The sequence below is a fragment of the Lissotriton helveticus genome, chromosome 3_1, assembly GCF_964261635.1.
Source record: "Lissotriton helveticus chromosome 3_1, aLisHel1.1, whole genome shotgun sequence".
NCBI lineage: Eukaryota > Metazoa > Chordata > Amphibia > Caudata > Salamandridae > Lissotriton > Lissotriton helveticus.
The window spans coordinates 2079538687-2079560537 of NC_136061.1; the positions used below are offsets into that span (position 1 = coordinate 2079538687).

The 21851-nt window shown below is 39.5% G+C and overlaps 1 protein-coding gene across 3 annotated transcripts in view; it reads right to left on the reverse strand.

Annotated features, from left to right (window-relative positions):
* Positions 1-2569: 2569 nt before the first annotated feature.
* The window catches only part of PEX11A (peroxisomal biogenesis factor 11 alpha), a 151210-nt gene continuing 131928 nt past the window's right edge, over positions 2570-21851 (reverse strand). For all 3 annotated transcript variants that reach the window (XM_078683224.1, XM_078683223.1, XM_078683225.1), the window contains one exon: positions 2570-11504. In XM_078683224.1, the coding sequence (XP_078539350.1) occupies positions 10942-11504 (563 nt within the window). In that variant the 3' untranslated portion in view covers positions 2570-10941. The remainder of the gene's footprint in view (positions 11505-21851) is intronic.

Genomic DNA, 21851 nt, shown 5'->3' on the forward strand with positions numbered 1-21851 from the left:
AAAGAGTATTTTATATATTCATAAATGAACCCTAAAATATACCTTGTAAGCCCAAAGTACAGGACCCTAACATATAAAAAATGGGGCACACATCAGGGTTAAGGTGTTGTCACTGTGAAATAAAACCCCAAAACGATTTCACTGTGTAGGCTTTTGATAGACTTTTGCCTGAACAAGCCTAGATGGGATTACACTTTTCATTTCGTATCTCTGCCTTGGAAAATGATGTAAAATACTTAAAAGTTTTTCTTTAGTTAAATTTTATAATAGGATTTATTCATGGACTCAGATGTTTGATAACCTGAATGGAAAAGTAACTTTATAAGTAGGTATTTTTGGCTTCCTTAGCCAACACTGGCATAAAACTAGTTCTGATACGTATCATACGTACAGAGCTGGCATACACAGCCTTGGCTGGGAGAATTAACAGAGTTGCAAGTGTCTGTGTTGCCCTCAACGTCAGTAGTGGAAAAAAGCATCACTCTGCCTCTTTTCTCATGTGAGAGGGTACTTTGATTAGCCAATCGGTGTCACTATGTCTGGCTTGGTGGATGGAAGTTGCCAGATTTCCAATTGAATATCACATTGTACAAAGGAGAATGGTGGGTTTAATCATCAATCTGAGAATGGAATTTATGGCGTGGCAAACACCGTTATTTTGCAAAAATGATCCATGTTGTTTACTATTTGCCATACACTTTCCGAACACAACCTTGTACAACTACATTATGTCATTAGCTCTACCTCCCCAGAAGTGCACTCTCTTTGGCCAGACCTAAAAAGCACATCTGTCAAAAATGAGTGGAATTCCAATTACCACCCACCTCTAACTCCGCTGCTTGGTCAACTAAAGAACAACATACCTCAAAAGGTGTTCTTCAATTCTTAATATAGAGCATTGGTTTGATGTGATAAAAAATGAAAAATTACAAAGGAACAGGAAATTTCGGTATAGGTTCCCCTGTGTATTCTTCATTTCCTTTGTATTTCACCCAGAGACTTTGCTTGCTTTTAGCAGCTTGTGCCTGAGGATCAAAGGCACAAGATCCATGGTGTTACCCTAAATTTTGCAATTCTAAAGGGTCCGGAGACCAAATTAAGAAACTCTTTCGTATTGAGGGTCGTTGCATACCTTATAGTTTGATATTAACCATTTAAATTTACCCCAAGAAGAAAGATCGAATACTACTTTCATTGTCTTTATTCCTTAATGGCAGCTGCATTTTAAAAGCGCAATATAACAATATGATCTTTTCATAATCACTACAATTTAAGAATCACTCCAAGCCACATTTCTTCTGTCGGATGCTACTGCTGTATGCTCAAAGTCATTTGTACACCTGATAATCATGCATATTAACTGTAGTGCATGGATGCTTCACCGTTTATGTATTGAAACTGATGCACTTATTTATTGCTTATCAAAGGAGGCTCATGAGCAGCTCTAAGGAATTTGTATTAAGAAACTAACTACAGCTGTGCAAGGATGTCCATCTCTGTACATTCCCGAGCACCACAATCACAATATGTAACAAGCATGCTCCAAGCAACTCATGTCGGTATCTGCCCCAGCACACATCCCGACAAACAAAGCTAGATCAAAAGCTATATTGTTCCACAAAATCCCCGAGAGAGTATGACCCCTGAAATGTCATGTGTCACTTGAGAGGTTAAAAAATAATAATACTAAGGTACTTCTCACATGACAAATCTTAATGTGTCATGTCCCCTTATTTTGGAGGAAGGCCATTTGGTTAAACTTTTTTGATGTTCTTGCCTCGTGATGATTTCAACATGGGGTCTGAAGGTCTGGATGGATTATGGGCTCAAACGTAATGGAACATAAACTGAGGTTTGGCTAATCGGTAAGATGCCACCTCCATACATATCTTTAATTGCACATTTTTTCCAGTTCTGGACACTTGTGTGATAGCATAATGCATTTTGGGCGTAGAAAACTTATTTTAACATGTCATGAGTGATGTAATAGGTATTTAATTGTTCGTTGTAGTGTTGTTTCAACACATACCCCAAGATCTTATTGCCATGCTAAACTATAACGTCACTTTTACCTTTGATTTTTAGGTTGGTTTGTGGTTTTTTTACGACGCAACTGTTACAACGCATGTCATTACAACGCATAGCGCTGGGGGGCGCTCTAGGATAGGGAATAGATTTAATTTACTATCCAACACCTCCCCTACTATCCACGGGGACTGGAGTTGGAATAGTAAATTAAACTATTCACTATCCAGCACCCCTTAACGCTATGCGTTGTAACAGCATGCGTTGTAAAAACTGCGATGTAAAGGCATGCGTGGTAAAAGCATGCGTTGTAACGTCGTACAACCATGCACGGGTTCCCTCGTGTTGTTTCTGAATGGCTAGATGTTTGGGAAGGTGAGCAAACGCTGTATCACTTCTCACTCTTTCCTTCTTGAAATAGAAGATATCGGAACATCAACAAGAATTAATTTATGACAGTAAGAGGAAGGTATCCACAGATTCTAAAATATATTCAGATCCAAAACTACTGCTCATCTTACGTTTCTCAAAATAAAACCAATCATATTTTAAAATATTTTAATAATCTTGTATGTGCAAAATACAACAGTATAGTTCAAATAGTCTTACAATTAAGAAAGTTGTGCAAAAAGTATATTTTATACATTGCTTCTGTTACAGAAAAGGATTTTAATAAACATTTTAAAAAACAATGACTTCTTAAAAAGTTCATGTAAAACAGATGTGCAGTCGTCACGTTGGAAATTTGAACAAGAAGGTTAGTTTTCATAGGACAATACGCAGGTCATGGTCATCTTGCAGCAGTGTGTATCCAAATTTGTGCCCCTTTTAGGCCACATTCCTGCCCCGTTTTCTCATACAATCCAATCAAAACAAATAAAGGTTTCTCCAAATGCCAGAAGTTGCCATGTAAACAGTTCAGCATCAATCAATGTTGATAAATTAACCTTACATGCAATTTAACAAAGAAAACCCTGCTGAAGAACACAAACGTATTTTGTTATCCACAAATACAAATAAGCACATAAAGTTCGGCCAGTTTTCAGTAGATTATTAAACAATCCGAATTAATTAAACCAAATTGATGAATGTATTTATTTACAATCGCTACTTTTGCAAAAATATATTTGTAAGATATGACACAAAAATTGATGTAGGTAAAACTGTCCAGTATACAAAAGTCCGAAGCAGAGGTTTATTGGTTATATTCTAAAGATATTTGTGCAACTAAAGATCGCTTCCAACTTATCCCGACTCACCAGGGCAAACTTTAAAGTTCAGGCGGCCTGTGGCGATTTCCTTTTCCAGAGTGTCCAGGCTGTGATATTCTAGAGCCAGAAATCGAAGTGGGGTACAGCACCAGCAACCCTGTGGAGTGGGGCACCAAGGGAGTCCAACACGGGATCAGACGATGAAAATAGGGTGGAAAGGAAGGATAAGCAAAACAACTTTGCTGTCAATCAGGACTAGGCTGGATGGTGGCACTGTGGGGGCCACTGTGAGAGGGATATCCTTGGCAGGAACCCAGACTCTGCAAGTGGTGGAAGGAGATCTGAGCAGAGACTACTGTCAAGCGGCGCTGGACCACCACTTGCGCTGTAAGGCAACTCGTGACAACAAGTTTTCTATTGCAGTGGAGAATCATCATGGAAGCTGAAATCTTTTTTTTCCATAAGCCTCACATCGTTACAGCATTTACAAAAGCTGAGTGAATTTGCACTTTAGACTGAAATGAAGAGTAAACGCACACCTAATTTGTGTTATTCTCTAAAGAATGATAAACTTGTAATCTCGTTTGCCAACCCTTCAGAAACAAAATAATAAACGAGTGAAACTTCATTCGGTCGCTGGATGCACTGTGTAAATTCAACTTATTCACATCACCCAATAAACAAACAGTTAATGCATATTTCTTCAAAAAAGTACCTACCTTCACAAAGATTTTAGCCTGCATATGGTATAGTTTTTAATGTTCAAGCAACTATTGTAAGAAAACTTTTTTGCAGGTTAACATTGCAATACATAAATACAATGAAAAATCACATTATCACTATAATGTAAATCAGAAGGAGCCATTCTAACAAAAACCGAACTTCGCCCAAAGCATTTCGAGAATATATCATCCCTTCTTCAGGGGCCTAAAATGGCTCTTCTACACTGTCTGCCAATTAGTTACAATCAAAACGACTTACTCCAGTAGAATCCTTTGACAACGAAGAGGGCTGTGATATTTCTCCCAAAATCAAACTGTTCAGAATACATCATAGAATGACACTAATGTTAGGACCCCACCCTCTTAAAACGAGATGCCAGCATAGCAAGATAAATGTCTCCAACCAATGTGTATCCGCGTTGATGCAGTGAAAGTAGACTGCGCAGCACCTTTGGTGAACAAATCCGCTAAAAACACAGGAGTGTCCCATGTCTACCTATCATCAAGAGTCATCGCCGGACTTTGAAGAAATTTCCATTAGCTGTTTATTGGATGATGTGAGTAAGTTGAATTTACGCAGTGCATCCAGCTACCGAGTGAAGTTACACTTGTTTATTATTTTGAATCTGCACTTTCACAGATCGTAAAGTAAACAAGTTACTTTAAACCAGAACATGGCAAAATATTCGCTATCTCCAAGTTAGTTGAATGCATTATTTGACCTTACAAAACAAATCACGGAACCTCTGTTTAGGCAGGACTCTATTTGTGTCATACGAGGGACCAGAAGCAGTCCAATACACTGCTGCAGTGCAGCCCTCAGAGCGAACAGTACGTCAACCCTGCCTCAACATAGCCCATGGCACATTGAGTATTCGTAAAAAAGTGGAGCAAATAAATCAAAGGGCTGACAACTGCCTGCAGTTTTACAGCAATAGAGAATGTTTCATTCTTTCACCCGTTGCATGTAGGGCTGGGTCTGCTGAGCCGTTGAAAAGTAAAATTGATTCCGGATTTCAAGATTACCAACCAATTTGCAAAATAGTGCCACGCAAATTCATTATATGTCAATTTTTCACATACATTTGGGTCTGTTGACAAAAACTGTATTTTTACTTGTGCAAAAGAATGTTACTGTGTGGTCAGTGCTGAAGACTTGATTATTTAGTTGAGCCTGAGTAGTATGAAGAACATTTTGAAAAATATAGTATAATTTGTAAACAATTCAAGTACGTTTTTTTTATTACTGTAAAATGTATTGTTAGGGGATCACCAATTTCGAGTGTGTAAAAATAATTGCATATAAAAATATGCTCCATGGAAGCATGTACAAAAAGCTAATGAATAAAGCAATAAATATTTTTCAAAACTGTGCCTACGCCTAGCTTTGCACAAGTAATGACATGTGAACAGAATTGAGTCAACATTTTGCCCTCTTAGCACATGACATTGTGAAATGTGTGGCATCTTGACAAAACTGCAAGATCAGGCAGTGCACTCAATAATAATGAAATATTTTTATTTGCCAGGAAATGAGCAGTTCACGCAATGTGGCAATGCCCAACCGTCTGCTCCAATATTCCTTTAGAACGTGCCTCACGTGGGCAAAACATCTCTTATATAATTTCCAGAAACATATTTTCAAATTGACTCCACGTTTCATGTTGTCATGCACCTCGAAAATATACTGCATAGTAATTCTGGATTGAAAGCAAGCTGCCATGATGAGATATTATAAAAAGTTAAAGGGACAAATCATTTAGGCCTTTTCAAACTAAAAATCAATGAGTCCTCACAATTACTTAGACATTGACTAAGGTGAGCATCTATTTAGTAATCAATAATAATACGGTAAAACACTGAATGTTCGGTTTGAAAATACTTAGTAACAAAGGTATTGATGTTTTGTTAAATAAAATATAGATGATATATTATAGTACCACAACTGTATTCACCAGGGATTGCAGCATTAATGATATTACTGTACTTAAAGGACTGCTAATGGCAAGGTAGCTCTAACTCTGAGAGGAAACATCTGTGTGCAACCTGTGTTGCAGTATGAATCTTAGTGGAGCTACCCACCCATTCATTATTATTTGAGAAGTATAACTTTGATAAGTTAAACTAGTACCATTGGGTTGGGTAAAGTTAACACTGATCAGGTTTTTGCTATGGTGCAATGTGCTGTATAATAGTTATACGGGTTGAGCATTCAGGATAGGCTTTTGCAATTAAGCAGAGTAAATATAAGTTAGGGTGACTGTTATTCCTAGCCCTTTCTAAAGAGTCACCTCAGAGAAGTGACTACAAAGGTCAGATGGCTCACTTCCTGTTTGACATACAAACTTGCAAAGACCTCTCCTACTTCCCAGATGACCAGACCCAAGTGGACCTGAACCGGGTCCCTCTGCAGGAGTCTGCGGGAGTGAGATTTGAACGTTCACATGCTGTCTTTCAGGTCCTGGACCTATGGCTGGAATCAAGAATGTAACTGAAGGTGTCATTGGATCCGATGCAAAGTGGCGCTGACCGATGCAGGACCTGACATCAGAACATATCATGGCTCCTTACTGGCAGCTTCCCTGAATCCAGCGCAATGTGTACCACAACCGAACCATGTAGCGCAGCTCCTGATTGGCAGCTTCACTTGATTTGATGCAGCGTGAGGCAGAGCCTCACATTGCAGCAACTCACAGCCCCCACACCAAGGACCCAGGGTACAACTCCCAGCAGGCCGCTCCTGGTGCCATATCGACCGCTCCAATGCGATCGACCTGAATTTGTGACTTTGGCCCACTCCGGTGAAGCCAGATACTAGCAGTTGGCACTTCGTGTCATTTCGGTGCTATTTTGCCTTGAATTTTAAAAAGTAAAAACTCTGGTTCTACTGATTGAATTTGTATTATTTTGGCGCCAATTTATTAATCGAAATGTTTTCTTTTTTTCTAAATTTGTTTGGGATTCTTTTTGTTTTGTGGTTGTGTGACAAAGTAACAGAAGGTAAAGCACAGCTTTCTGGTTCACTTCGGCAAGCATGGTGTTTATTACTTAAGTGGGGCTCTTACCCCTCTCAACTAATAACCCAATTTGCTACATATTTCTTGCAGTGACCACCTCCTTCTAGGTCAATTTGGACATAGATTCAAGTCCTGGACTTTGTGTGAGACCCTAATTCATTTTGGGTGTTTAAGTCTAGTTTCGCTTTCATCAAACTAATTAGACTAACACACCTGAAAACGATGATTTGTAGAAGAACACTTCAGGCTTGGAGAACACACCTGTAATGGCTTGGAGGGAGGTGAAAATCCTAGTTTCAATGCACACAATCTGTGCAACACGTTTACTGCAAAGTGGCAAAACCTAAAAGCCAAAACTGGTGTTCGACTCAGTCAGTGAACGTCATGCTGAGACTGAAAACTCCTAAAAGTAGCCTAACAATAAACAGCAAACCAACTTTATTTACAAATAATATTCAAACCTTCATCCAACAGATGAAATTCGCAGCTAGTGTTGCTCCTCGAGACGCTCTGAAGATAGTGTTAGTTTCCAGACTAACTATGGGGATTACTCTTTGGATTATGCTATGCGAACATGTAACCACAATGATGGAATGGGACTCAAAAACAAAACTACGGCCTGTGGATCTAATTACCCGGGCACAGGGATGATGTCCTTCCCGTTCGTGGAGGCACTAAGCCTCGTTTAAGAAGTGGATACTTGAAGAGAAAGCGAGCTTAAAATCAGCAAAAATTGGTTTGCAGAGCATGGTCCTTCGACAGAGACAAACTTGATCCAAATGCATTTTTATAGGTGGACACAATATCACAAACAGGAAAGAGAAAGGGGAACATTTTTGCTAAACGATGCTGTTGATTTTGTTCCCGAGATAAAACGGGAGGGCAGATGAATCATATTATTGTAGTAGGAGGAGGCACACATATCTGGCACAGTGTGACCTGGAGGTAGTATAGGTGGCACGGCGGCTGTTAGAATCTACAGTCTTTAAGACTGGTTTCTAAGCCAGCTGCCCATTCATATGGCCATCAAGAAGACCAGTCAAGTTCCATGATGTCTATTTGATTTAGAGCATTTTAAATGACTAGTCTTCTGTTTTCAATTGGAGGATTCAAGTAGTGAACTGGTGCTTTGATTTTGCTCCTGGTCCCTATGAAACCATGAAGAAGCAAGGCTTGGACTGGTTCGATGGTAACTGTACAAGGGAGGTATGACATTACAACGCATGCATTTACCACGCATGCTGTTACGACCCAGTTTTTACAACGCATGCTGTTACAACGCATAGCGCTTTGGGGTGCTGGATAGTGAATAGTTTAATTTACTATTCCAACTCCAGTCCCCGTGGATAGTAGGGAAGGTGTTGGATAGTAAATTAAATCTATTCCCTATCCTAGAGCGCCCCCCAGCGCAATGCGTTGTAATGACATGCGCTGTAATGGTTGCGTCGTAAAGGCACTGCGTGGTAAAAGTTGCGTTGTAAAGGATGTTTCCCCTGTACAAGATATGGTATTTTCAGCAACTGCAAATAAGAACTATCTAATGTTATGGACTAGCCTTGTTCAGTTTTCCAATAAGGGGGCAGTGGACATTTCATACAAAAAAACAAGAACATAAAATGTTTTATCAATCTCAGCTGCAGTTAAACCATTTGTGATTTTCCAAAACAACCGGCCCTAGCGATTGCCACATAGAATCCGGGTGTCTCAAGGTTCTGAAAGATACAACTGCAATACAGGTGACTTCTTGCAAACAGCTGTCAGATTGGTGGTCTGGGCTCAAGAAATCAGTCAAACATTGCAAGAGAAATGGGAAAGAAGTGAAGGGTTACACTTACAGAAAAATAGATCGATCCAGTTTGTGCTCTGCCCAATCGACTCTAGATGCACAGAAATTACACTGTCTCAAGCTGCAGCATAGGTCTGTTTGCAGTACTGCCCGCAATCAAGTCCATGCCTCGTTGAATAGATCTACACCTTTATATAAATGGCATGCATACGCTTTCTGAGGTTTGTCACTAGTTGTAAGATCACAACATTTAAAGAAAATGCTCCTACGCAGAATACAGTGATGAGAAATACTGTCTTTGCTTACTGTCAAATTTACTCCAAGAAATTCTGTTACAAGTGAGCAACAGAATATAGCCTGTTCTGCAGTATGTCATAGTGGTTGACACTGGTAATAGAATGCTACTGATTTAAACACTGGTGAAGCCGGTATATATGAAACGTGGGTGACTTCCTGGCAGTTCTGTGATTCTAATGATATATGGTATAAACCATTTGGTATGGGCCTGACTTCATCCCAGCCTTCAAAGACTTCACAAATGCCCACATTTGAGGATATTTCATCTCTAAAACATATTATTTCATCTTACATTAGGATTTTCCTTCTACAACTGCCCACAGCACAGCATGTTAAGCTAAAGGAAAATCATGATTTGCCATCTCAGGTGGTGCATTAGTCGATATAAAAATCGTGTTGTTACCCAACACTGTACAGTCAAAAGCTAACCAGTGTATCTATATGTATTGAGAAGCTTGGCTTAAAAACTTGGACTGGAACACAAGTGTAATGCAAGCTCTTACCTGATTTTACAGCTCTTCACATAAATAGTGCATTTCGAATTTCCACAAAAGACATCAATATTCAAGGGAGAGAAAAGGAAAAAGTTAAGAGGCAATAAATTGGCTGATGAAGATACCACAAAAGGGGTAAGTTAATGGTATAAACATTTACTGGACTATAACTTCAACTAGTTATTCTACTTGTTCCCATGACCACTTATGGGTAAGAGACCAGAGATACTGCATTGCATAGATTTGAAGACATGCAAACAAACTTCTGCAGTGGCCCTTGGCCTTTGGACAGTGCCACCTGTTTTAGCCAGAACTTCTTGTCTGATGTATTATATTATACATTCCGTTTCAGCCTGCATTCTACAATACAGACCATATACAAGTTGGGTACGTAAATTAGGGTTGTGCATCAAGGAATTTCAACATTAGACAGGAAGTCCTGGCTATAGCTTGGACCTCCTTCCTACTGGTTTTAAAAATTTGAAAATATAGATGATTCATTTAGAGGGATGCTATATATATAAAAGCTCAACATCTGGCTTGAGTTATCCCATAACCAGATGAAGAGCACTGAATACATTTTATTTACAATGTAAACTTTTTTCACATTTTCAGATGTTGGAGGAAAGAGCTGTAATTTTTTTTTTTTGAGTTTTACATAGCGTGAACTAGACCCTAAGATATCAGGTATCAGAGCGCTCTACACGAGCACCAGTTGCATTACAGACGGACACATTCATTTTTGTTGGGCACTGGGAGATGAAGTGATTTGCCCAGAGTCACCGGATATTGAGCATAGTTGTCGAGACTTGAACCTGGTTCCGTGGCTGAGACTTGAACCTGGTTCCTTAGCTTCGAGGTCGACCCCTCTACCCATAAGGCTACATCCTCTCCCCGACATGAACAGCAACACAACTTAAGAGAAATGTATACTAAATTAAACAGCAGATAAAAACTTTAAACTATTTCTGAAACTACCCAAATGTTGTTTGAGCAAACATCATAGAACAACACCAAAGACATATTATATAAGACCTTCCGGTGGGCATCAATTGATGAAATCTTTTTGGGAGAAAAGCCGTTTCCAATGTATCCAGGTTATTACTTCGCCAAATTACTTGAATACCATTTCACGTGTAAAGCATGCTTGATCCCAAACAAAAATGTGTTAAGCAGTTGATGGCCGTCAGACTAACCTGTACTGATGTACTGATATATAGAGGTTCATAGTCCATGGTCTTTTTAGAGTCAAAGCACATAAGTTGTAATTCATAAAATAAACTTGCCACTCTAAAACTGATTTCACTTTTCTAGGCACTTTATATCTAGTGTTAGAAATTTCCCTAACTATGTCCTCTGCGCTGCATGTGGTTTCCTTATGTTGAACTGCTAGTTGATCTTCAAATGGGGTTTTGCAAGAGTAAGAATGCCCACAATAGAAGAAATGAGACCACAAAAGCCAAGCATTCCAGGGTTTGTCTTGTAAATACCCAGTTGGTCCAAAGGGCTAAATAAATCACAGATATTCTTGGTAGTGTCCAAGAGGATAGCTGGATGGTTCATCAGGCTGCAGAAGAGCATCGCAAATATAGGATCAAATCCCACAATCCCAGGATGGGAAGAGTGTTGGCTAAGATGAGGATCAGTGCATTCCTCTGCATTCTTTTTGTGAGAGGATTTTTGTTCCATCCTACGAACTATCTCATACATATCTCTGCCCAGGTGCAGCAGGAGGGAGAAATAATAAAACCTGGTTGCCCGATGGCGCCACTTTTCTTTGTTGATATCAGTGATGAGACCAACACTCCTCAACCAGAGAATGCTATCACAGACGAAATAGAGGGCTCGATTCAGGTTGGCAATGGTCAGGAAGAAGCGAGGTATGAAGTCTGGGAGCTGAACTGTTCTCCTGGATGCTTCAAGGGCATGTACCACGTTGCCAAGTCTGAAAACTGAAAAATAAATTGGAGAATTAAAACGTGTTGTCAAAGGCACTGACTGCAACTGAGTCTAAACAACAAATCAGAGAAGGGAGAGTAATGCACGCCACGGATTGCAGCACCATGAAAGGTTGGAAACATGGAATTCTCTTGTAACTGCTTCTCTGTAGTACAGTAGTGAGTTATATAAGACTCGGCGTAAAATGGAGGTAGTTGACAGATTAAACCTATTAGCTGATACAAGCTGTAAATTGATTCTTACTTTTTATGCATGAATATACATATCCAACCCATTTCTAAAATCACTATATCTAAAGAAAATGTGGATACTATACAGGTCATATTAGCTAATATAACCTTCTGTCGCCTAATGTAAGATCGCTGTCACTTCCTATGTACTGAGATGCATGCAATACTTTTTGGTGAACGTACTGTGCACTTGTTAACTACCACACGGATGGTGTTAGCAGGTGAGAACTAGGTGTTCAATATTATGCATTAGTATTTATAGATAATGGTCTAGTGATTATATATACAGGGTTGAACATTCATGAATGATTAGTGTATATTTAATTGTTCAAGAGCCTGAAGCTAAATAATCAGTAAATGTTAGTACAAGATAAATAACATCAACCTTTAAGAAAATCAATACTTTACAAATTCTAAAAGAAAACAAAAATTTTGCATACTAAATCCCACAGACAAAATGATACAAAATTATTAATACATAAGCTAGAATATTTAAACATGATAGGTGAAAAATAAAAGCAGCAAAGCTGCGTGGGGAAAAGAAGACAACAGCAACAGACTTAAATTGAACCTAACTACCTAATATGATAAAAGAGCATAAAGCACTAAAAATAATGTTTTTACAGATAATATCGAAGCAGGTAAGATCTCCACCAAGGAACACTTTAAAACAGTTAAGTCACTATCTACTTTTGGCAATAAAAATGTGGCTTCCCCAATTCAACAGCTGTGCAATAAAATAGCTGACAACGTTTTCATTAAGGTAAATACGTATATTGTTGGATTTTAAAATAATACAAATTTGCCCCTAGGGACAGTAATGGAAGAGGAAAACATGGTTGATAAACTAACCCCAGGTACTGAGTGCATTTACCCCACTCACTTAAGAGAAATTTGCTACCCTCATTGAAACCACGAAGGCCCTGATTAAGAGTCTTGATGGTCTGAGGACCGCCAGACTTACAGGGGCCACCACCGCACCTCCGGTCCGACAGCCCTTTTACGACTTTGGCGGTTGGACCACCATTGCACCGCTACAACCGCGTTCCCTGGCGGTCCGGCAGCGAACTGAGAGCCTTAATATGCTTGGTGGTGCCCTGAGCCCCGACAAGCAAATTAAGACTTTCCTCACCGCCAGCGGTGTCATGGAGGTTCTTCTTCCATGTAACTGCTGGCAGTAAGAAAAGTTAGGGGGCCCTACACGTCCCCCACTTCCCCCAATAGATGGGGGTGCATGCAGGGGGGTACAGGCAGGGTGGGACATGTTGTGCCCCCTTGTAGTTTTGCACCCCCTGTTCCTGCACAGAAAGGAATGCATGACATGGTGCATTCCTTCACGTGCAGGAACTTGCCTACAATATCCCTTTAAACAGCACCGCCGCGGGACTGCCACGCTGCCCACCATACCACAAAACTACTTGTAATCTGGCAGACAGGAGGTGGTGAGTTTCAGTTGTCATGGAGGGGAGCGGTGGTGCGCTGCTCACTCCAGGACTGCCGACAATCGTAATTAGACCCTAAGTCAGGAGCTTTTGCCGATTCATACCCTCCTCAGGTACTTTATCCGGTATCAAAAACCAGTTTTATGCATTTTATTTTGCTTTTAAAACAGGATTCTTGAGTTTGGCTTCTTCCCAGATACGTGTAAAAAAGCATCCATTTTGCCGTTGTTACATGTACTCTCATTTGATCTCTTAGAGGTGAAGAACTATAGGCCCACTTCACGCCTTCCTCTTCCAGCCAAGATCTTAGAATATAAAGAACAAGGGGAGTTAGGCCCAAAGGACGAGGGTTAAGCAGGGCCGTTTTTGAACTATAGTCACTAGGAAAATAGCCTACACCTCAAATTCTTTCAAAAAGCATATTTCTGCTTAAAGACAAACACTTTGCTTCTGTTTATCCTGGTATTTTAATTATACCTTTTAACTTATATGCTTCGTTTATAGACTTTATACATTGATACATGGAGAATGAAAAGCATCATTATTTCATAAACGCATAACAAAATATTTCATTGAACATTTCAAAATAATTTACAAATGAAAAATCGTGCTGTACAAAAAATGTTCACAAAAATTTTTGTACAGCACGATTTTTCATTTGTAAATTGATGTATGTACTCAGCATGTCTTGATGTAGGAATATTAGGAGATATATATCTGAGAGGAGTCTTACCTTGAGATCTTTTAATTAAGATGTTGCTTACTTCTTTAATGAAATTTTGCTATTGAAAATAATTTACTGATCTCTTTACCCCCCTCTTTCCCCTTTATCGCCCGATCCCTCTTTATTATCCTTAGTTTTGACCAATGGATTGTATATAGTAATGAATGATGTAATTGATGTATATGCCTTTTCTAAGATTTATAATAAGCATGTTAATCATATGGATATGGACACTATCTACAGTGTTGCACTATTGGACTCTTACCATATTTGTTTATAGCACTATATGTCTATTCTGCGGTCATGTTATCAACTGCAATGTATATAAGACTTTACTATTCTATGTGGTCAATGTAATTGTCTGTTCCAGTAAGTTATATATTTTTAGGTGAGTTTGAATGTAATATAAATGTATTGTTCCCACATTCTATAATAACAATTTGTCACTCATTTCTATTCAGTTCCAGTGCAATAGACGGTAACCTGATGAAGGCCCACATGCCGAAACGTGCGTAGTTGTTTACATCTACCGTATTGCCTCCATCTATACATGGCTTATGTTTTGTTGTTGTTTTTAGTATGTTTGAAATGTATATATAAATAATATATGAAATAATGATTCAAAATCATATCATAAATGTTTATAACAAAAATATCAATTAATAAAATGAATATATTTTTTCTATCACTTATATGTGACAAGTCTTATCAATGTGGGTCACAAATGTCTAAATAATCTAGTTTCCAACTAGTCTTTTATGTGTTTGCTGACTTAGCTATAGACTTTTTCTCAAACCAGTTATTTTCCCTATGTATAGCAAGTCTATTCGATATATAGGGGTCCCCATTTAAAAAAAAAAAAAATCTACACTTTAGGTTTTGTAAAATAAATACATTTAGCAGCGCAATAATCACTCTTCTGATTAAACTAAAAGATTTTTTTTTTAAAGTTGCCATGTTTCATTATTGTAAATACATGAAAAATGATGTTCGAATAATATCTTCACTTCTGTGCTTCACACGCAAGATAGTGCTTTGCAAATGATCATAAATAAAAATGCACTAACAATAGGGAGTAATTTAACCCATCAACATAGTACACATTCATTATATGATCTATATCAATTAATAAATCTTGGCCTGACTGCTATGTCTTGTAATCTTTTTTACCCTCGCCCCATGTTTTAGCTATAGACTTCTAATTGTGATACACCATGGGAGCTATTAAATCATGAACGTTTGTGGTGTTATTTAGGTTCTCGGTGCTGTTCTGTGCTTTGTGATACTACATTCATTTCAGACAAGCACATACTTTTTCAGGTATTACAAAGAAAAGCACGTATGCACCAAGTCAGTATCCTTATATAGGTGGAATCTGAAATATGCATTTCCCTTGTTAGCCGGTTATATTAATCATACAATTATGATGGACCTTCAGTGATATAAATTATTGTGATCTCTTCAATGTTAAGGCTATGTGATATTAATTCCTAGGAAAATTCAGGATCAAACGTATAATGAAGTCATCTTTTTGTGATATAATTAAGGTCAAAGGATGTGTGATGCCACTTTCACTACCTCTAGCATTTTTGAGAATCACAATCCATGCCCTCTATTCTGCAGACTGCCTGCGTGTGCAGCTGTCGTATCCACCTGTTGTCAGAAAGAACAGAGCCAGTTCTTATATTATCACTTTTTTCAGCAGTGTGTGCTTTGCCTTCTTTCATAGAAAAAACCACAAGTCTCCTGGTTAAGTTGTAGCCTTAAACCAGAAATTCACATTAGAGAAAAAATAAAAGGGGGGCCACCTACTACAATGTAGTTCTCGCTATCTACCTATGTCCATTTAATAGCAAAGACTCACTGTGACTGGTGTGTCAGTGAATGTCGACCAAAGCTGGCTGAGTCAATCACATACCAACACTTAGAACTAACTCTCCTCCTGCCCTAACTCAGAGTCAGTCAGTGGTCTTGTGGACTCTGATTTGGACCAACCTCAAAGTCATTGTGGTGGTGGGGCTTTCTCTACCAAATACACCAAGAACAGTGTATACAATATGAGGTTACGGCAGCTTACAATTTAGAGGGTCGGCTGTTAAGACTAGTGGTAGACCGGACATGCTTGGTGTGGTATTCCTACACATTTTTTTACAAGACCGGAGGCTACCATTATGCAATATTCTTTTATTGCTGCTCCAACAAGCAGCCCTTTAAAGATTAATACTACATCATAAACCATACAATGTTCAAAATATCTAAGCATTCAGTACACATATTCTTCCTCCTCTTTTGTTAGCTGCTCCTTAACCCCTTCGCTGCGGGGGTAATTCCCCCATGGTGCGGGGGGAAGGGGGCAGTGCCGCGGTGCTCGTGACGAGCCCAGCTCGTCATGAGTCACAGTAGAGCTGTGCTCATGACGAGCCGGGCTCATCACGACTCCGCCCACTGATTAATTCGCTCCGCACAGGCGGGGAATCACTCACACGTGGGCGGAACGCGGCTGTTATGACGAGCCCTGCTCGTCATGAGCACAGCTCCACTGTGACTCATGACGAGCTGGGCTCGTCATGAGCACGGAAGAGGTTAACAAATAAGTACCTTACTTTTACATTTCCTTTACAGTATGCAATTTTAGCCCTTAACTTTAGCATAGTTAATCTTGGACCATTCCGATTTATGAATATGTCTATGTATTCTGAATCCACCTATTTTAATTTTACTGCACTTAACTATTTTCTTAAAACTTAATATTTTTCTTTAAAATGTCTTTGCTTATGAGAGCAATGTTTCCATTTGAGATCTAACCGCTTAACCGCGCCGTCAATTCCGCAGGGGCGTGGTGATTCAGCAGAGTGGGCGGGGCCGCGTCGGCCAACAGAAGTGCGCAGCACTACGAAGGTAGTGTGCGCAATGGCCGTTGGCCAACAGAAACATGCAAGGGGTTATTATACTGGTCTAAAAGTAGCACAAGTGTAGAAAAGACAATGGATCTAATTATCAATCACTGTAATTTTTGAGGTATCTTAAATTCCAATCTGCTCTCACATTGCTTTCAATACAATCTAGTTGTTCCAACAGAAGTACCACATTTGTCTTGCTAATTTTGCCAGAGCTTCTGACCTGGGGCCACCCAAACGGTTTATATAAGTTACTTCTGTGAAGTTGTCTATTCACAGTAAAGTACCTGTGTTCATTGATAATTTCTTGAAACTCATTATGGCATTGAGTGCTGCTAACATCTCTAAACAATTTATATGGAGTAGTTTCTCTTCCTTCGACCGACTCCTGCCGGTTTCTAAACTGTTCAGACGAGCCAAGGTTGTTAGCACGCGATTCCAGAATTTGGTCTAGCACATTGCCAAAAATTGCCTTCCAGTTCCATGCCTCTAAATTCTTTGACCATCACTCGAGATCCTCTTGAACCTCTAATGAAAGTGGGATAGCATACCATAGACCTTTCCTTAGACCTGTTGCCCCAGAACTCTTCCCAAATTATTCAAAAGGATCTCCTCCTTTAACAAAAGTAATTCTAACTCTTGTTTTATCTTTTGGTCAAGTGCTTGTGCTCACTTCCTAAAACATGATAAATTTGGCATATATTTGATTGTACATTTAATTTACTCGTATGTCCTTAGCGCATGGTAATACCTGTACACTAGGGCCTGTGAATTAAATGCTACTAGTGGGCTGCTGTTATACCTGCTGCGCAGCCAGTGTGACTGGTTGTGTGGAATGTAAGTGTGGTGATGCTGTGGAATGTTGGATGAGTGAGGATGTCAGTTGGAGGATGGGCTGAGCAGCAGCAGCTCCTGGTGGGGCTCATGATCCTAACATCTATCATTATCTTAACATCTTAATAACTTAATCTTAATAAATCAACTTACTTAATCTACCTTGGAACTGGACTTCCTTTTCTTTACAACAGCTGCATCACTCATGATGCCACTCATTGTGCCACCCACTAAAGTATCATTGTAAGAAATGGTTCGGGCCTGCCACTGCAGCCTTAGTGCAGTTTTAAACTCTCATTTCGATTTGGCAAAATAAACCTTTAGCAAGGACTAAACCTTTCTTTTTAATATTTATAAGTCACCCATAAGGTAGGCACTAACCACTCCTAGGGTAGTGCGCATGGTATTTAATGGGCACTCAGAAGTGGCTAGGGCATCTTTTGGCAATGGAGAGAACCTAGCTCGATTTTTTCACCAACACAGAAAACGCCTGGTGTCCAAGCTTTTGCACATTGGAGTTCCCAAGACAGTCCACACACTGAGACACCTTTCATTTAGATTGGAAGCTGTGGACTCCTCTTACAGTTTTCTGCCTCTTCTGAATAAGATCAGGAATGACTGGGCCCAAGTCATCTTTGTGGCTCCGGACTATGTGAAGAGAATGTGGTACCAAGAACTTCATCCCATGAGTATCTGTCCTCAGATCCGGCTGCCTCTTCGGGAGGACTTCCTGTTGCAGCAATAGAACAGGGTCTTACACCCAAGCCTTCACAACTTACACCTCCATGCTTGGAGAGTGAGCAGCAAGGGTTGACAGCTTTTTATCTCCCTTCCGAAGTAGTGAATGCCATCTTGGCGGCCAGAAATCGCTAGCCTAAAACGGTCTATTCCGGAGGCTGGGAGAGGCTGGTTGTCTAGTGTTCCTTGCACAACAGCCAATCTTTACAGACACAGTTGTCTGATATTTTGCTGTTTTGTCTCTCTTTAGACCAGAAAGGCCTTGTTGTGTCAACAGTTAAAGGTTATTTCACAGCTCTTTATGACTTGTATGTTTACCTGATCAGCCATCTTTATTGAAATCATCTGTTGTGTAGTGTGATGGGTAACCCACACTCTGGGAAAATGCTGGGCTCTCACTTTCTGGATAGTCTCTCTCCTGCAGGGCCAGATATGCTTCTTCCCTCTCTGAGAAGACTGATAATGGGAGCAGGCTTCTTGCAGTGTAGGGAGACACTCGGCTTCTCCAGGAAGTTGCAGAATTTGGGTGAGGTCTCCTCAGCTATGGGAGGCTGTCATACAGACCAGTAGTTTGAGGAGCACTCCTTTCTTTGGTCATGAAGGATTTGGAGCTGGAACAAAGTCATGTTGTTAGAATCCCACATTTTATAGACCTTTTCCAAACAAGGGATATACATCCAGTATGTCAGGCTTCAAAATCGGTTTTAGTTGGTTATTTTCAAAAGGTGATTGCCAGGCTGCTCTCCAGGCACAGCCTTTGTGCAATGTGGTGGTAGCAATGGCTGGCACTAGGCAGGAGTATCCAAAACCTAGGCGCAATCAAGCATCTCTTATTACTGCTTCACGAGGTGATGGCAGCCATGTGCAGAGAACTTGGATAAAAGAGGAGGCCCTGCCTAGAAAACATCCTAATCGTTAACAAAAGAAACTGCTATCTACAGGCTCATCCTTAACATTTCCTTAAAATGGTAGGTTTCAAGGAGAGCCAGTCAACAGCCTTTTTCTAGCACAGTGCTCATGGAATTTCTAAAGGTAACCCTGTCCTAAACTTCCTTATGTCAATGTCTTGGTTTCCACCCGCCGGCCACAAGCGTTCAGGCAGTATGCTTCCAATGTCAGAGGACAATCTCCTTAGCTTCCATCCTGTGCCATGCTCCACCAGGGGCATTCAAAATGGATCCCACTGGCCCTAGCACTCCGAATATTACAACACACAGAGTCCCAGTAACATAATGTACTTCTTGACATAAACACAGAATGTCAATGCACAGTCCCTCTGGTACTCACTCGTTTGTTTCCCCCAACCCTTGACCTTAGTTTAGCTTTTCCCCAATGCCTATGTTGCATTCTTGCTTTCTTTTTTGTCCCCCAATTGCTTTTGCAACCCCTACGTCTGCACCTTGCAGCGCAAGAGAGCAGATGGCTTCAAACCAGTCCCTTGATTTGACTAGTGTGTAGCTTATGATGAGAATTATATGGTACGTATAAATCAAGACACCGAAGAAATTTGCTGTTAAATTAAAAATATTATTGAATATAGTAAAATACCATACTTACAAGCTGACAATTTTCAACGTTTTTTCAGCTTGTAAGTATGGTATTTTACTATATTCAATAATATTTTTAATTTAACAGCAAATTTCTTCGGTGTCTTGATTTATACGTACCATTTAATTCTTTGTTCTTACATCTGTAGTATTTTAATGAAAAATCAACATTACAAATTGGCAGCCGGGTGTACTTACAGAGAGTCCTCTGTTCATACATTTGTTGGCTTCACATACAGTGTTATGCAATAATTTAAAAAACACAATTGTATAGGTTTTATAATACGAACAGAAACATTATGCCCAGACATAAGGCAATGGTCGCCTCCCCACCTTCCCCCAGGTCTGTGGAAATTACTAATCAATGAATTATATAGTTGTGACACTCCCTTTACTTCGAGTTTATCCCGCACTAATTTCACCTCCGTCGGGTTATATTTCTGGAAGTTCTTGTAGCCTATCCCTATACGGTTTTAGAGCATGCCACATCTGTAAATATCAGAAGAGCTGTGACTAATGTAGCAGGAAGACATTCGACAATTCATATGAGATTTAAGAGTCCCTTGAGCGCATACCCCCCCGCCCCCAAGTGCAATATGCCTTTTGTTATTTTAGCATGCCATTTTATATCCTTCAACACGTCATGACAGCACAAAAAAGGCAAGTTGGTGACTGCAGGCAGTCCAAAATGGGTCTTTCTACTGCATATTATAGACAGTATATCATATTTCTGTAAAGCGTCCAGTTCAAGCCTATATGTCTGGTCCAACCTCGATACGTATACCCAATCGTTGATAACAATGAGCTGTATAGCCCATAATATAATCATATATCCGCCCAATTTGAACTTGCATCGTACACTAATGTACAGCATATCCATGTGTATATAAACATTTATCATTTGATTATATGTGTGTACCTAGATATGTGTATTTCTTTGTACAATATGTATCAATCAAACAGTATTTTTAAAGCGCAGCTAATCACCCCAAGGGGTATCCAGACTCTGAGGTCTTGTGGACGTAATCGATGACTAATATTATGTTTTTTCAAATATATAGATATTCTTTAGATCTGCTTAACAAATGCACATACTACTTATGGTTAAACACACACACACACACACACACTTATATATATATATATATTCACTGAAAAAACCATAGGTTATAGACCATATATAGTTAGGAATTAGCATTTAAAAAACCTTATTTTACTCACACAAAACCATTGAAATTCCATATATAGTTAGTTGCACTAACTATATATTGCGCACCCGCAATCCACTGCTGATGATGTCACATATTACATCATTCATGACATGGTCAGTGACATCACTGATGACATCACTGATGACATCTCAAATGACATCACTGATGGCATCACTGATGACAACATCCAGTGACTATGTTTCTGTAAAGTTAAAATATGTCTTACATATTGAAGAATGAGTGGATGTATAAGTGTCTGGACGAAGGATTTAGTAGGTGCATGACTGAATGTATGAGTGAGTGATTAAATGTGTCTCACTGAGTGCATGGGTTAGTGACTAAACTGTCTTAATTTGTGCATCATTATGTCTGTTGTTCTGTAAACTGCTGCATGTGTTGATCAGTAGCTATATGAGTAACTATATGGGTTATTGATTGATTGCCCAAGTATTTGCATGGGAGACTGAGTGTGTGTGTGGCTGGATGGGAGGTGTGTGACTCTGTACAGATCAATGTGTACTTGTATCAATGATTGTATAAGAGAGTAAGTATGTGTTAGTATATGGTTGAAAACGTAAGGTGCTCTATGTTTAACTGTATAGAGTAGAAAATGGAAGTGTGATTGATTCTTTACAGGACTGACTAGGTGTGTGAGTAACTCCATGGATGAGTGGCAGAGTGTGAGTGTCTGTATAGGTGTATGAGTGCATATGATTG